Source organism: Mastacembelus armatus, chromosome 19 (assembly GCF_900324485.2).
Source record: "Mastacembelus armatus chromosome 19, fMasArm1.2, whole genome shotgun sequence".
In the NCBI taxonomy this organism is placed as follows: domain Eukaryota; kingdom Metazoa; phylum Chordata; class Actinopteri; order Synbranchiformes; family Mastacembelidae; genus Mastacembelus; species Mastacembelus armatus.
Window position 1 is genome coordinate 11,975,912 of NC_046651.1, and position 17,982 is coordinate 11,993,893.

General features: G+C 38.4%; 1 protein-coding gene across 1 annotated transcript in view; it reads right to left on the reverse strand.

Moving 5' to 3' along the window:
- Nucleotides 1-6,651: 6,651 nt before the first annotated feature.
- The window catches only part of atrnl1b (attractin-like 1b), a 55,103-nt gene continuing 43,772 nt past the window's right edge, over nucleotides 6,652-17,982 (reverse strand). The window contains exons 27-29 of the mRNA XM_026315487.1: nucleotides 13,907-14,014; nucleotides 8,924-9,038; nucleotides 6,652-8,698 (exon numbers count right to left, since the gene is read on the reverse strand). Coding sequence (XP_026171272.1) covers nucleotides 8,574-8,698; nucleotides 8,924-9,038; nucleotides 13,907-14,014 — 348 coding nt within the window. The 3' untranslated portion in view covers nucleotides 6,652-8,573. The remainder of the gene's footprint in view (nucleotides 8,699-8,923; nucleotides 9,039-13,906; nucleotides 14,015-17,982) is intronic.

Sequence of the window (17,982 nt, forward strand, 5' to 3'; positions counted from 1 at the left end):
GTTTTGGCACAGTGATGGAATACTTGACCTAGTCGGAGAGCCTAAGATTTATTAGACATGTCACAGAATCAAAAAAGGCGAAATATTGTCCTAATGTTTTGCATGAGATGAAACTGACAGCTGTCTGTTCTAAATGATGGGCCGACATTATATTGGATGGAGATATCCTAACACACAAAACATATTTCAGGAGTCTGCACTTATTTCAACAAGTTGGGAAATGTGCTTATTTTGAAGATTGAATCCATATGTCCCATATCTGCCTGTTACTGTCACTGTCTGGCATTAGTTATTTTAGCTTTATATAGGAGTACATTCCATAGTCTTAGCATAAAGACTGGAAATGTATGTTTGCTGGACTATATCTGGTCCCTAAGATATTGGGGGGGGAATAAAAAAAGGAATTGATCTTATTTGTATTGAATGTGTATCCATTACTCCATTACAGTAGCTAATATGCTCCTAAATATCCACTGCAAACAGGTATTAATTCCATCCATCCATTAGCTTTACGACTTAAGCTGTTCAAAGTGACAGGAGAGCTGGAGACAATCCCAGCAAGCACTGGGGAAGAGGCGGGTGCACACTGAACAGGTCAACCTGTCTATCACAGGGCCAACATACTCTAGACATATAGATCACCGTTCACACTCATTTATGCCTGGTGAGGTGTGGTTATATGGTCATAACCTATTTTTAAAGATTTACACCTTCAGCAGGGAAAAACTGGCTCCAGGCTGAAAGACAGGCAACAGACAAATGTTTAAATCAAATGTACATTTCGTACAGTACGTTCAAGGTAAAATTATAATATATATACGTTTCTGATTAAATGTCCTTGTGCCTTGTGTCAATGTCAAAACTCTTGCACCTCTTCCTGGTATCTGATTAGTGTTATTGCATTCAGAGACGTGAACGAAATTACAATTTAAACGTTCAAGTTTTGAGAATGCAACACACACAGTAGTTGACTGAAGCCTCAAGACAAGAACAGTTGTCATTAAATCTATGATAAATATTATTGCTCTCCAGGTTTACTGATCCCCTGCCATAAAGTCCTGAGGACTGGAAGATAGGGTTTTCAGAGTCCCCCTCCCATGACTATAAAACCACTGCAGGTCTGCTCAATCCAAATGTTCACCCTTGGCACAGATTAAAGAGGATACTGATAAAACAGTTCAATCATAGCAGCACTGCCTTGTAGGGATCACATCTAATTACTGCAACTTTGACCTCTCAAGCAACATTGTTTCAGCACCTCAAAACTACTCTGTGGATTTCACCTTTTCCATTAACCAGGAGAGCAGCAACAATTTCACTTTATTACTTTTTCTTTGTTGTTGTTGTTGTGCCCAAGTGTCAGAATGTGCCTGCCTTTTCACAGTAAACACTCCATGGCATCAGTTATTTAGAGATGCTTCCCCTCACATCTTTTTCAAAGCAGTGTCGGGGCAAAGATAACAGATAATAATGCAGGTACTTGATTGCAGACAGAAGCTAAAACCATAAGCTCTGTTCCACAGGAAAAAAAATGGAAGACAAGAAAACAGTAAATATGACAAAACGGAGTCAAAGGGTCATGGCTGAGGAGAGACCTATAACACTGTGTCACAGTATGTATGTATACTACACGTGTTTTAGTTTATAAAACTGTCAGAAAAATAAAGGAAAGGTTTGACTCTTTAAATATCTTGTGTCTACATATAATTGATATAATAAAACAGAAAAACAGAAGATTCTCTCATTGAAGAAGCTTACACAAGAAAATAAAAAATTTTTACTAGATAAATGACTCAAATAATATTGGCAGTGATTACTAATTTCAGCATGATACATTAAACCCACATAAACGAATAAATATATTGAACAAATGAATTTCAGTTCAAGAAATGGTTTATCATATTAATCTGATGGGGTCATATTAGGACTCCATCACATTATTAGTTATTACCACCACAAACAATCTAAATAGTAACAATATTAACTATTCCAGTGGTTTAGTATTTGTTAACTGGAGATTAAGCAGGGCCACTAATGTCCTATTTGTGTCTTCAGTTAACTCACCTAACCCAAGGTTTATTTCAAGATGTTTAGACATCTCTATTATTAAAAGGACAATTACTCAATGTAATTGCTACTGACTTCTTCTGTTAATACTGTACAACCTCCAAATTACTGTAGTAGCTGCTAAGCACTGAAGCTGCTCCTACACATCTGAAGGCTCTTTTCTAATGAGAATAAATTCAAAGTCTGTGCACTACAAGTTACCCAGGTTCCATCGGCATTGGTCTGTGGTTTGAGTAAAGAAATAAATACTTGTACATGTTAGAGAAACAAAGCCTTCTTCACTCTGAGTTATGCTCAGCTCCAGACTGTGGACTGTGGAGCCCACACCTTTCAGCACCACAGAGAGCCCTGTTTCCACAAACATCGACCTGAGGTGAAACTGCAGAATATGACACCAGCTGGTCTCAATCAAAGTAATGAGTCTGCCACAGGAGAATTTGTTGCTGCTTCCTTTTAAATAACCAAAGTCTATTCATTCTCAGAGGCTGTGGGCTCTGCGTCTGGCCACTGTGGCTGACCTAGTCACTTGTCCCTCCTGCAAATGTGTTCTGTCAAAAATAACATATTTAAAGATGTTCTCAAACATTTTTGTTCCAACAGTGACAGATTTCACTGTGATGGCTGTGTTGCTTCACTGCAATACTGTTACATCTGATACCTTGGCAGTATGTGTGTGTGTATCATGGAAATTGATGTGTAGCCAGTTGATGGTTAATCGTTACAGAAACATGATCCCGGAAATGTTCAGATCTAGTTGATAGGCAGCCACCTCCGACATAACAGATTACTTATGTGGGAACAAAACGTGTACAGAGCTGATTTTTGGTAACCAGGCTCTGACCCTGTTACTACACTGCGTAAAGTACAGCAGAAATTTGAGTATCAATACCAAGAATGCCCTTCAGTCAGCCACACGACTGTTCTCCAGACTGAGCAGATAAGACGAGCAGAATATAAGCTAGTGAGCCTGGTAAATCTAAATCAAGCAATCACATCTACACAGCTGCAGGCTTAACATATGATATGCAACAGATAACAAGAGATAACAAAAAATAACTCAAGACACATTCAACTAACAAAAAAAAAACTCAGTTTGGTGCAGTCTCTTCTGAAATGTTATGTATCACTGATAAGCACCAGATGACCATCGGTACACAGATAAAGCTTAAGGTTGGCAATAAGAGCAGATGAGTGCAACAGCAATATAATCCACAGAACAGGAGCTCAGTACTTTCGATGCAATTATGATATGAAAAGCAGTAGAGCAAGCTGTTTTATAAACCCATTGATTTCAATTTAAGTGTTTTTCTAATGTTTAACAGATAAGAATGTGGAGAGAAATTGTGGGGATGACTATCTTATCTGACAATAGCTATATGGACTGCACCATGAAGCCAACACTACACACACACACACACACACACACACACACAAATGTGTTTGTGTGAAAGCCAACAAATTGGTTTACACCCCCAAGGGCAATAAACAATATTACCCTCTACTGAAAGTTTGCACTAGGCCAACAGATCAGCCACAACAACACCAACAGCTGAGGACACACAGTATGGTATGCTGCAGGCCAACCCATAGCACTCATGCAGTCATGCACCTTTGACCTCTCCAGCAACAAGTTTCACCTGCTCATATATGATGGTATGGAATCAACAAGGCAGAAGAATAAAAGAAAAAACTGGACACAGAGATTACGCAACAAAATCGTACCTGAGGTCAAGCAGTTATCCTCAACATCTCAGCAGAGTAGAGTTCAGAGGATGTCACAGTAAAGTCCACCAGGGAAAGTCCACCAGGAAGAGTCCACCAGGTGAAGTCCACCAGGTGAAGTCCACCAGGAATAGTCCACCAGGTGAAGTCCACAAGGAAGAGTCCACCAGGTGAAGTCCACAAGGAATAGTCCACCAGGCCTTCTCCCAAACAAATCCGTCCTTTGCTTTTGCTTATTGTGCGTCATGCCCAGAGTTAAAAGTGTCTTAGAAACGTTTAACTAGCAGCCGCTGTGTGTATTATTGAAATAACATGTCACTGAAATACAACTTCAGCAGAGACGTTAGTGGAAATGTCTGACGCCGAGGTTCCAATGGAAGAACACAGTTGGCACACAGGTGCCAACAATGACGCCAAATCGACCGCGTTGTTTCCGCTGAAGATCAGCGAGTTCCCATTGAATATTCTAATACGATCACTGCAGCTGTTTTAATACGATACTACAAAACCATCAAGGCTTCTGGACTCTGGGCTTAACCCCATGTTCATGTTTAGACTGTTTGCGTGTATGTGCGTCTTTGCGCGCACAGCCAAGAGACTAACTGCGTGCCACATGGATTTAAAGCAGGGGTGACCAATACGTCGATCGCAAAGGTAGTGTGGGTAGATCATATGGCATTAACAAAGTCGACGTCAGCCCATCATCCGTCCTCACTATGAAATTTGTCACTTGATTGACGTAGGGGGAAGCTAGTCTGACATCTGACCTTTTCTGACACATGGGTCACCGCGCATGTGCAAGAATACATAATATGTATGCAGGTATGCAATATGCATGTACAAAAAAGAACATCGGAAAAAAAACAGGAAGTATCAAAAGATTATCACTGAAAAACACACCATAATGAAAAAAGATACAAAAATCAAATTATATATTTTTAATGCCCAATTGCAAGAAAGGTGTTTCAATTCCAATGCTTCTTTTTTCAATGCCAAACTTTGTTTACAATGCCAAAACTTAAAGACATTGAATTGGCTCCATATAACCAGGCACCTTTTTGCTGTGAGTCAACAGTGCAAACCACCAATATGTGATGTGCTGCACTGCACCCGTAAGGAGAACTGCCATCAGTCCTGGTACCAACTACACAAAAAAGTATTTCAGTGTGAAACTGCTCCCACTCCTGAGATGAATGGATGATTCACACTTTGGTTTTACTGTCACAATCTGAAAGGGAACATTTACCATCGCCAGTAAAAACCTGTCAACATCCTCTCAGACTTTGCACAAATACAAGAATTAATAGTGAGTGTTGACAAATTCTCTTTTACCCTCTCCCATCCTGCTGCTTCTTGGGATTTATAAAAATGAGGTCTATACACTTTAATTGTGCAATATTTCAGTTATTGGTCACACATTAGACATCATGTGACTATACTGGCTGCTGCACAAATGATAAAGATTGCCCTGATGTACCTATTGAAGACATTATATCGTGTCTATTTTCAGCTTCACTAAAACAGCAGGGAGCAGTTACGGCAGCCATATTGCAATTGTACATGTGGCAGCCACAAATGCCACAAAACTGTAAAGCACAGCAGAGCTATGAGACCACCTTGACCTCAAGAGCTGTCAGCTACAGTAATGCTGGGGCACACATGGAATGAAAACTACAGTAAATTCTCTTTGAACAGACAAAATGAGGGGATGCGTTCTGGTCGGGGAGCCTTTAACTCAAAGTGCACGCTACTATAGAGGATTAAAAACAAGTTTTATTGAGCATGCAGCATGTAATCCCACTAAAAACACCAGTCTGGAGAGGAAATTGTGTAAAATCTGAAATATGAACGTAAAATCTTCGCAAAGAGCACTTACATTATACATGTGTCCTTTGTATATACTGTAGTGTAGCATTAATGTGTTTATCCACAGCCTACAAGGTGAATACTCCTTTCACATACTACAGTGGCTTCTCGCCAAGAGCACCTGCAGGAAATAAGTCAACTGTTGAGAATAAATGATGATGGCAGTCTGCATCTCATTCCTTGACATGCTCGTTTAAATGCACACCACTGATGTTAAAGAGCGAGCATTCTGAAAGGTGAAGGACAAGCCTTTCATATCAGGCTGTTCTGTAAAATGGGTTAATGCAGTATATTCTTTTTGTCACATCGTTAGCCCAAAGTGCATCTTGGAGGCAAAATTATGTTACTAGATCCTTTTTTTTTTTTTTTGTTGTTTGAAATTTCTTGTAAGTTTGACCTCTTCTCTACAGTCTAAACAATTTTACAAGATAATCTAGTTTTATCATGTATTTATAAGAGATTCATTTCTCTGAATTTGTGTGCTTGGGTGTTTCAAATGTAATTTTTGAGAAAATGTAAAAATTTCAAATATGTACTGATATTCTATCCAAACTTTAATGTTTCTCTTTGACTTTCATTTATTAAAATGTTATATTTTCCAAGCAGAACCAGGGAAGATGCTTCAATTGCTTAATATTTTAGTAAACACAAAACTGTTTAGATTCATCCTTTTAAGAAATTATGAATGTACCAACCAAGAAACCATTTTTGCAGCTTTTACTGTCAATTGCTTATGTTCAAAACACTTTATGTTTGGGTTGTAGTTTCTCTCAGTCATTTTCAGTGAGAATAATTATCTTTAGTTGAGACAACCAACCAGTGTTGAACAGTGTGCACCAGAATGCAATAGCAAATTGAAGATTTAAGATTCAGAAACAGCAAGCACCAGACAGACTGAAGCAGAGGAAAAGGAAATATACTATAAAATTCAATGCCTGTACTAAAACTACTGCAAGCAAAAAGTGTGCAAATGATCTTCAGGACTGTTTTTTTTAATTTTTTTTATTTTCTGGCATGTTGTCCATCTTTAAAATACACTGAAGATTAATGATATGAAGTTTCTCATCTTTTATCACGGTACAGTGAAACTGCGATTCCTGTGTAATGACACTGTTATAGAATTATCCTACAAACAAAAATAAAAACACATTAGCTGGCATACTATCCATCTGGTATGAAATGCATCATAATGACCACTTTTCAACAAAAAGCAAGACAATGCCCGTACAGTCCTTAAAAATGTACAACTCAAAAAGAATTGACATTATAACAGCTGATTTAAGTCAACAATAAAATCAAGTTAAATGCGCTATTACACAGGAATCTGTTAAATATCAAAACAAAATATGAACAGAAATGTTCATTTCACAAATGTAGCAAAAGACTTACAGTTTTTCATAGATACAATAGTAACAGGTGACAAGGCTGAAAATAAAAGTTAATCTCTTTCCATTCTGTCATAAAAACCTAACAAACACATGAAATCTCAAGATATAATAGTGACAAAGACTCACATTTGTTTCAAGACACTGTACAGCTCAGGGTGGAGTCAGGGCTAAAAATAGTCAACAGTTTTGAAAATTCTGCAGATCAACGTGCCCCCCTCCTTAGGAGTTCACATAAAGCCATGGCATTAGAAAAAGTAACACAACTCCTTGTACTCAAAGATGGAAATAAAGTCATACCTTCAGAGAACTCCTAAAAAAACCTACAAAACAAACTGGTAAACAGCCAGAGGAGGATGTCGTCTCTGGTCTCATTTTATTTAGCAGAGGTCTTCCTTTTTCCCTAGATGGCATCCAGTCCAAGGGCAAGTTCAAAAGCTTCATGTCCAAGTTGCACAGCAAAACGATACAATTACAGACTACAGTATTTGCCAGAGCTTCAGTGTTTCTCTGTGTTATATACCTTCTTCAACAGTGAACACAAAGAAAAAAAAAAAATCTGCAAATCTGTAACTTCCAGTTTGCTAATAAAATGCATGGAACTTTGCAGAGAGACATGTTTCGGAGTTTTCCACACTTTAATCTGATGATTTGGTGATTTGTTTTGCCTCCCCCAGTTTGCAGTCTTCACCCACATGCCACCAGTTGCGATTGCAGTCTGATGTCTCGGCATCATTTTTACGTTTTCCACAGAAAATACAGACTTTAGCGTCATCTGGGTGGATGATACATATATACAGGAAACGCTAAAGGAGATCATTGATGCTAACTTGCAAAGTGGTGCATCAAAAGACAAAAGTTGTTAAAACACTCTCAAGTGGTCATGCGGTGATAATAGGGGCACTGCCCTAGCACGTAGCTTTCCCAACAAAAAAGGCAATATGCATTCAGTCCATGGAACAAAGGCTGTACTCCAAGCTTATCTTAAAAACAAAATGCTTTAGCACCATAAAATACCACTTGTTGGCAAGCAAAAGGAAAGACAAACACCCCATATGCAGCATGTACTGGATCTACCAGGCATTTGCAATCATCTGCTTTTATTTCCAACACACTGTGAGGGAAACCGTGATATCACCTAATGTACAGACACCTTTGCGATTCTCTCATTCTGAGCAAACAGACGATGAGGTGTCACGAAATATTTATGACTGAAGCTTCAAAAGGTGCAAATCACTCTAGTTCATCTCTCTGATGTCACTGGTAGCCACTCATCAGGCAGGTTTGCTCTAAGCTGTGTCATGGTGACTGAATTATGACATATGCAGAACGGGGCAAAAGAGGGTGAAAGACAACAAGGGCTGTGCTCTTGGGACGTTAAAACTTCGAGGGTAGCAGCTGAATGAAATCTTCTACATGTAGCCATCTTTTGTCTCTGGAAAGCTTTCCAACTGGGATCTGCAACATGTTGGAGCAATATAGTATAACCTCTGATGTTACAAAAAGGAACCCAATGTTTTGAGGGGTTGTGAGTCAGACGCAGGTGCCTTGGTGTGCAGGAGGTAGGGGTTTTCGGTTCTTTAAAGACTGGGACTTGTCCTTAAAATCTGTTGGTTTCTGTTGTGAAATATCTATCAGCGCACTGGCAATGATGAGTCCTACAGAGACAAACAAAGCAAGAAAAGTGGTGAAAATTTCCAATTTCACACCTCACATGAATGTTTTTTAATGTAACAAATCTTATTTTGTTCGCTCTAATAGTGCTCAAAATACTATCTGGCTAATAAAGATGTTCACTCAAAGACATTCATTTAAAATTTATTTCTACCAATAAACAAATAAAGTATGGTAAATAAATAAGATGAAACTGTTCATGTTGTTACCGGACTGTCCTGGTGGTGGTAAGTCTGAGGGTCCAGAGGGCAGACGCATGAGGACGGTAAACACAGCAGCTTTCCCGCCAGCACACGGCTCCATCGCAACAGGTTTGGGTGCACCCTGAAAGAAAAAAAGACTACTATGAAACAAATGTATCCGACTAAATGGCATACCTGCTATACTAACCAAGCTTAAATCACAGTAATGTGACAGTTGCACAGTCTTGCACTGGCCCATGTGATACTATTTTTTTTGGTACATGCAATCCAGCCGATGCTGACGTTAACCGCTGGAGTTGCTGCATTTATGACAAGATGCCTTCGTCCCCAAACAGTTTGATTGGTCACACAACAAAAACACTTGTGTGCGTCTGTCAGATATTCCATATGTTCAGGCGATGACCTACCCTCCGAGTTAATGGCCAAATCTGCTCGTCTCAGGCGTGAAAAACATGTCATCCTGATAATGAATGTCAAGGGTTTCACAGCATGTTTTGGATGAGGGGATACAAATTGGGGAGTAATAACATATCTGAAGAGAACTGACTTTTTTCTGTGTCTACTTGAATTCAAAATGAGATTGAGAGAGGCAGCAAAATGGGAGAAAAACATGGATGCACAAGCACATGCATTAAAACATGAGAACCAGGAGTGGGATGGAGTAATTTCTATTAACATGTTCCACTGGAACTTGTGTACTGTCTTTCACCCTGAGCAAAGGACAAAACCAAAACGCTGATGCAAATTTGTGTGTTTTGAATGAGCATTGACTCTGAAAGCCTTGACAAGCTAAATATACACACTACTCTAAGTACAAACATGCTGTAACATGTAACTGTAAAAACACCAAAAAAACACTAAGATAGAATAACCTCTGATATGAATTGCTGTCAGTACTGTTTTGCCCACTCTTTACACTGGTTAATTCTTTAATCAAAGTAAGTGCAATCCTGTTTACCATGAAGCATGCAGTATAATTTTGCATCCAAGTGCCAATTTCATTTGCCATTTCATACACCACAGTTCATAATGACAGTGTGTTTCCTAGTTACTCAGGGAAGGGGGGCGTCATTTGCAATAGGCTTTACCTATGCAGCTGTAACCAAAAGGCAGCTGAGCATGTTTTATCATGAAGGACACACTGTCCTGCCAATTATGTACTGCACAGGTTTCTCCACACACAGGAACTAAGGCAAAGCTACAATAAGGATTAGGTAGCTTTACAGTGAACTTCCTCAATAGTTAAATGAGTAAATGTGTAAACACATTTTTTAATGGATTATTTGTGGGTCTGTGGTTCTGGATTTGTCCTTCATAAAAACACAGCCATCTTTGCACAATTCAAGTAATGTGCTGAGCTTATAAATGCTGTCAAGATTGACCCAGGTTGTTTTCCATTTGCCTGTACTACTAATCAACTGGAACTAATACAGAGGGACAGACAATGAGGAGAATGGAGAGACAGAGGGAGAAAAACAAGGCAAGAATGAACCAAAGTACCAGCAGAAATGCATTAAATACAATCTCCCTTCTCACTTTATTGAAATACATACATACATATATATATATATATATATATATATATATATATATATATATATATATATATATATATGCTTGGTTTAAAACTAACACATGCAGGCAGCTTAGAGACCCAGACTGTTTACACACATTGTTGCTCAAACCAATTAGACCACATGATGAGAACACAATGTTTTAAAGCATCTTTCAGAGTTGTTCAGAGGCACATTTTAAGTCTACTGCTGACATACAAGGGCAATTGCCAGCGATTTCATGACCATTCAACTCTCTCGACTCTGCTAATGATACTCTGCCGCATGAACACAGCTATACTTTGTCCAAACTACCTGGAGTGCTGAGTGTACATGTTGGTCTTAGGGCTTTAGGAGATGTAGTATTACTAGTAACTGGCAAAAAGTGCATTGCTCTCTTTCAATTAAATAACACCTGTCCTTTGAATATGCAACAACACAAAGTGAAACCACCTCCTTTCTTCCTGTTCTCTCTCATCTTGTCCATCAGTGCCTTTAGTAATCTGGCTAAGAGACATATTTCTACCATGCAGGGGAAAATAAAAATATTATTAACTCTGACCATTCCATATGCAATCATATTAAGGCTTTTTCAAAATTGGTGGTCATTTCTTCCACAGAACAGTTACACAGCCTTCACATCTCCTATGCATTAATCAAGGACTGTATTGTTGTGTATTCAGAACCATCCAGCCTCATAAACATGCATACACACACAAACAAATGTATTTCCTTTCCCCCTGCTGACAGGTGTCATCCATCATACTCTGCATCTATTAGCGGTTCCATATGTTGAATGCTGGCCATAGCGAATAGAAACATCTGTGACATCGAGGCCTAGGCCTGCAGTGTTTGGGCCCAGTTGGCTCTCTGTCCAATGGTTGCTGACATCTTGGTCACTAAAAGCAATGTTCATATCTTAGGGGCTTAAATTGGCCAAAAATTGAGGAAATGGACAGAAAAGCTTTTAAAATTTTCTCTCAGACCTGCCGGAGGGTCTGCAGAGATTTAGTGAGAGTGCTGGTACTAACTAATACAGTGAGATGAGTGCTGACAGTACACTCAGAGAAAAAAGTCTTAAAAGTTTTCATGTGTTAGAATGGGTGTAAGTGGTCATTGTGGCGCTGCAGCCCTCCTGTGTCTTTTTTTACCTGTACAAGCTGCATCAACTATTAGTCTGATTATAATGCCAAAAGCCTTCGTCTCTGAAAAAGAAACTTCGGTTTAAACCTCAGACTTCCAAACTGACCAGTACTGTATGGAGTTCTTGCATTATATGCTTAAAATATCTGTAATTTCTCTGTCTGCATTATGTCAGTGAATGACTGTGTGCGTGTTAAAAGTACAAACGGAGCCAGTGAAGCAAACAGGAAACCAAAGATAGTAGGGTAGGATCAGTGTCCTCTTTGATATCAACAAATATTTCGATAGCTAAGTGGTGCCAGATGCAGCCCAATTAACCTTTATAAAGGAGAATTAGGCTTGTTGCATATGAGTCACCTTCAGCTGGTGCCAGGGCATGTGATGGAGCTGTATGTACATGCATTTGCACATTTGAAAACACTCAAGGAGTGAGTCCAAAATACACTGGGGACTAAATAAAACTAAATAAATAATAAATATATACAGCATAATATGTTTCCCTGATGACCTCTCAGGAAGTATTTAGGATATACGGAATGTATTTGGCTGCTATACACCTCGTCTATCATATGCTAGCATCGCACATCATTGAATATTATTTGGGACCATTTCTGCACTATTACAAGCTACTGGGGAAAACATTTAAACCAATCAACACTTAATTGAGAGCCGCCTAGTGAATTAAATGTATGATGGATTTTACCATGAGCTAAAATATGCATGTTTGCTAAAGTAGCTGCTGAAACATTCAGCATGCAGATTTGTGTAAAATAATACTTGTAAATTATCTCCCAGAGTTCTCAGTTTCCTGTAACATTATTTTTCTGGCAACTTCCTTTGGCTGTATGGACATCTGAGTGAAACTGAAAGACCAGTACCAGTAGGTTCATTCTGCATCTAGATATGATTGAGAAACAATACTGAAGTCATGTTTTTTTTTTTTTTTCTTTTCATGGTTATCATTGCCAAAACACCTTGGGACACCGTTTACAGCAATACTCTCTAGTGAATGCAATATTTCTACCTACATTTTATAAACACCATCTTTGTTTACATCTCATTGACAGGTGTGTAATGAACATTTTACTAAATGAAGGCAAAGCCATGATTGCCACAACTATTCAGGTTCAGATCAATTTAAAAGTGCAATGATAAAGTGCACTCAGAGGCTAAGAAGCATTGTTTTTCTCCTCTTTTGCTCTTTACTATGCCCTTCAAAATACCATAATGCACAGTGAGTACCACTCAGCACTACACTAATAGCTAATGTAGTGCCTCTTTGCTGGTTGCCACAGTTATTTTATTTCTCTCAGTGGCAGGAAACACAGAGCTGGCCCTGGCTGAGGAAACACTGTTGGTCCTTCTGATGTCAATTTGAGGATGCAGCTCTCCATATTGCTTTAAACTATGCTTTTATCCCATGTGGCATTGAGCCCTAGACTGTGCCAGACTTCTTATCTACTCTCTATTTATATAAGAGGTATTCACATCTTAGGAATAAAGAGGAGCAGCAGCAACTGAACAGTGCCCAATAATTACAGTGCTCAAAAGCGTATGAGCATCCAAGGTAATATAACAAATTAATCAAATAAAATTCTGAGTGCAAGAACACCATGCAGCATATTTCTAGTAAACAACTGGAGAAAACACTTTAAACAAAATGAAAACATGTAGTAAAATATACAAAATAGGACAAATGACAATGAAGAAATGTTCCAGAAAACAATTTGACTTTACAATTTTTAATATTGGAACAATCCCTCCTCAATCCAGTGACACTTTAGAGGTCCCCCCTCCAAAAGAAATTATGAAAAACCTACAAAGCCTTAAAAAAAATCTTTTCACAAAGATCATTTTACATAAATGGTATTTATCTTAAGATCGACTAAAAAATGTCAGGACGTCAGAGAGAAGGGAACGTCAGTGTCAGATTTCATATGGATGTGATGAGTGAATAAAATACTGACATACTCTGAGCTGAGGGCATGAGCTGATCTAATCATGATGTACTAATGCACTACACAACTGCATCATATTCTGTACGTAAGTAGAAACACTTCATTGTATCTACTGTCATAATGGCAATAAAATGGTCCTCCCAGTCAGGACTTTGTAGCTGACAACATTTGATGGTGGACATTGGGAACAGGACATTATAATAATCAAAATGAAAGAAGTGCCACCCATCACTATGGAAGACTCTTGCAAGATGCTACAAGAATGCAGTTATTCTACAACTCTAACAGAAATTAGATAATAATATCTGTGTGTGTAAGCAAACAAAAAGACTCACATCAGCCACAGGCTGCAACAGCTCGATTTGTTCCCCCCTAGCATCCAGTGCCACGGCAACTGAGGCAAATGGACGACTGGCCATCTGCTGACGCTCTCTCATCAGTTGCTGTAATATCAAACAGAGATGACAGATGATCAAAACATATGATATACAATACAAAAACTCTAGCAGGATATTGGTTTCTAGACTTCAATTTAATAAAATTACACAATTTTTCCATAAAAATATTGTAAATATAATTTTACATTTAAAGCTGAAAAAAAAAAAAACAATGAATCTACTGTATATTCATTGATCACAGTGGTGTGCAATGTGATATTTACTCTTTTCCATATATACTGTAGTACAATAGAAAGTCACAAAGACTGCACAGAAATGCTATGATTGGTTTAAGGTGGACTTCCTAAGACTGACAATTTTTATTGCTTAAACTGAGCAGAAAATAGCTTTTCTTGTTCCCCTTTAATCAATATTGTAAAACAACTAGTACCACACTTTCATCAGCGATGCAGTGTCTGATCAATACTTAAACAGGCCGCCATTTTAGCACCAAGGACATCACTGATTGGTATTGGATTTGTGATGAGCTTAAGTGTGCTGCATTAAGATCTAATTGTATTTCAGATTACTAAGCACATCAAATGGTGGTAGTCACCTGCCCTTACTCTGCTCTCTGAAGTACATGCACAGCAGTACACAACTTCACACAAAAAACACCAACAGATGTTAATTGTACAGAGTATCGTGCTCCAATATCAACTTTATAATATTTCGTCCATGTTCCAGCTGGGGAAGTTAACCAGAAAGAGTGTTTTCAATTCATGGAGCTAAGGTTAGCTGAAGTAGGTACCTAGATGATTAAATTTGCCAGTGAGAGACGTCATTCAGCTAATTACTTAGTGATATGACCCTTGAGCTCATCCTACAAAAGAAGAATCTATGATTATGATAGTGATTATTGAAGTACACTTGACTGATTAAGAACTTTCCAATTATCTCACAGTATCCATTTAATAAAACTGTGGGGCTGTTTGGGTCAGCTGCATGAGAATGCAGAATTTCCTGGTGGTCTGATTCCTCAATAAGAATTTGTCCTTGGTATGCTGGTGAACCCTGAGATTCCTGTGCTTAAACCCCCACCCTCAGTCTGTCTGAATATAATTAAGTATTCATTAGTCTGGCTACTATTTGGCAAAATTCAGATGAGGTGTGCAGGGACTGATAGCAATATACAAAGGAACGAGCAAAAAGAAATTCTGTAGAAGATGCTTTGAATCAACGTCCTGGGGCATCAAGGGCTCAATCTATATGACAGGTTTATGAAAACAGCAGTCAAGAGTCCTGCATTCACATTGTTATAGCTCCGTTGAGGGTGTACACAGGAAAACATGTCACCGAAATGGTGGCGTTCAATTAATATGTCAAAAACATTGATTAGGGATTTGGGAGCTAACAGCGATTCATTACCGAGACGTGCACAGACAGTTCATCCTCTAGAGATGGAAACTGAAAAGACGTAAATGCACTCTAACCTGTTAAAAACACCTAGAGTCCAAAATAATGAACAAAATGCATTTAACTTAAATTAATGTTACCCTTTAAATATATGCGTCTTATTAATTATAAATGGATTTCACATTGGGCAACTTATTATGTGTTGAATTCAATTTGCAGATTCAACAATGATAATTAACATTATGACACATTAATCATGTTCAAAAATGTAAAAATACTTTAATCTATTATGAGGCAACACAGGAGCGTATATCACATTATGCCAGTTTGTCCATCAGCAAAGAGCATGAAAGTGAACAGGGTTCACCTGACACCAGAGTACTTTTGTAAATCAGATCAAATTAGTTTATTATTTTTAACTAATTTGTTATAATCTAAATGCAAACAAAAGAGCTTAAAAATGATAAATATAGTCTGTGCATTTTATAATTTCTGTGTCTTATAAACTATACATCATTTGTGTAAGTGCCAACCATTACTTCACTGACTACCCTTATCTGTTGTACAGACTCACTGAGTGTGAAAAGTTCAGGTCAGCTCTGTGTAAAGACTGCTTTGTTGTATCACTCTGAAATCACTCCCTAAGGGAACTATAGCTAGGGAAAAAAAAACAACAGCCACATGAAATTGAGATTGATCACTGGATTGATTTCTTTTTGTAGCTCTGATTTTTAAACTTTAAATCTGGAGGCCCATGTCAGATTTCTCTACTAATAAACATCAAACCAGCAACACCAACCTTATAGATTTGAGCTGCTGGGCCAGCACAGGTCAAAATGAGAAATTTTTGCCCTTTTTGAAAAGATAAAAGCAGGATAGAGGGTCTGGTGGGGTTGTTGCAAAACACGAAAACAGCTCACGGCTTATTACAATTTCCAACACAAAAGCTTCAAGTCCAACAACATTCATTCTAAATGTCAGACAGCAGTAATGTTATTTATCATGTTGCAGAATTCATTTAAAGCAAAAAAGGTATAATAGAAGAGCAGAAGCAAAGTCAGAGAATGCGTCCCGCACTACATCTAAAATGTGTTGGGAATACGCTCATCAAAGACCCAATACCACGGAGATTTTAGAAATGAATACTACGTTAATAATAAGGGGCAAGAGTGAACTCGGTAAAACCAATTAATGTGTGTGCAATGACAGACTGATTTTGTCAAGAACACAAGCTGGAGTCATTCACGGCTGAGATAAGGGTGGGCATGGAGTGCATTACTATGCAACTTGATTAATTTGGCAAGTGAGTGCATGAATTATCTTTCTTGTGAATGCAGCATTTTGTACCCCTCAATGGATTCTATAAAAGGGTAGGTGTCATCCCGCCTCTGAGCATATTCTACACCTAAGCAGGTCACTTTGTCCTTTTCAAAGGTCACTGGCTGTACCCACAGGCACTGCTCTGCAGACTAAAAAAATGATATATAAATGCAATAACATAAAAAAATTCATAAAATATTGAGTTTTGTGGGCAGCATGGTGGCTGGGTGGTTAGCACTGCTGCCTCACAGCAAGAAGGTCATGAATTCGCAACCCGGCCTTTCTGTGTGGAGTTTGCATGTTCTCCCCGAGTACTCTGGTTTCCTCCCACAGTCCAAAAACATGTATGTCAGGTTGATTGGTGACTCTAAATTGCCCATAGGAGTGAGTGTGAATGTGTGAGGTTGTTTGTCTCTATGTGGCCCTGTGATGGACTGGTGACCTGTCCAGGGTGTACCCCTGCCTTTCACCCAAAGAGAGCTGGGATAGGCTCCATCAGATCCCTGTGACCTTGGTTAAGGAATAAATGGGTATAGAGGATGGATGGATGCATGGATGGATTGAGTTTTGTAATCAAGTTGGCAAAAATTAAACATTAAACAATATGGGTCTTTTTTAAATATTTAATTTACATTCTGCATGTTGATACGCATTTCGACAATTAGACTAGAGGCAAGAAAATAAATATATAATAATTAAAATAATAATAATAATACAAAGTTTGCATTATTGTACGTGTAAAGTAATAAGATCAAGTTCTAATATAAAATATTTATTAAATGTTCTTGTACTGTATTTCTGTACTTCTCTTTCACTTATTAGGAAGAAGGCTCGTAATCACAGCTATGCTCCATGATCCCTAACTTTGGAGGAAATTATCAAAGTACAAACTTTAAACTGAACAAGGGACAATCAAGGTGACCAGGGGCTTAAGAGTAGGATAATCTTATTACAGCAATCGATGCCCGCTGATTGAGCTCTTCAAGAGAAAAGCAGAGTGTGAGACTACGCCAGGTCTGCAGAGGGACATGTGAGAATTATGTGTCTGTTATTTTTAAATGACTGATACATACTAAAGTTTCTGCAAAAGGCTCATGCTGCCAGCATATACTAACAGTATTTACAGTAGTTGTGTGAAAAATGCAGCCCTCTAGTTTATTTGAATGAGGTAAATCTGGCAATGCACAAGGGCTGCTATCACAGCAGGGCTCGAGTAGATAAAAACCTGGCACAACTTTTGCCAGACTGCAACACAACCTCCTCTACCCTGTTGACTAAAATACGAACATGCAGTCCTG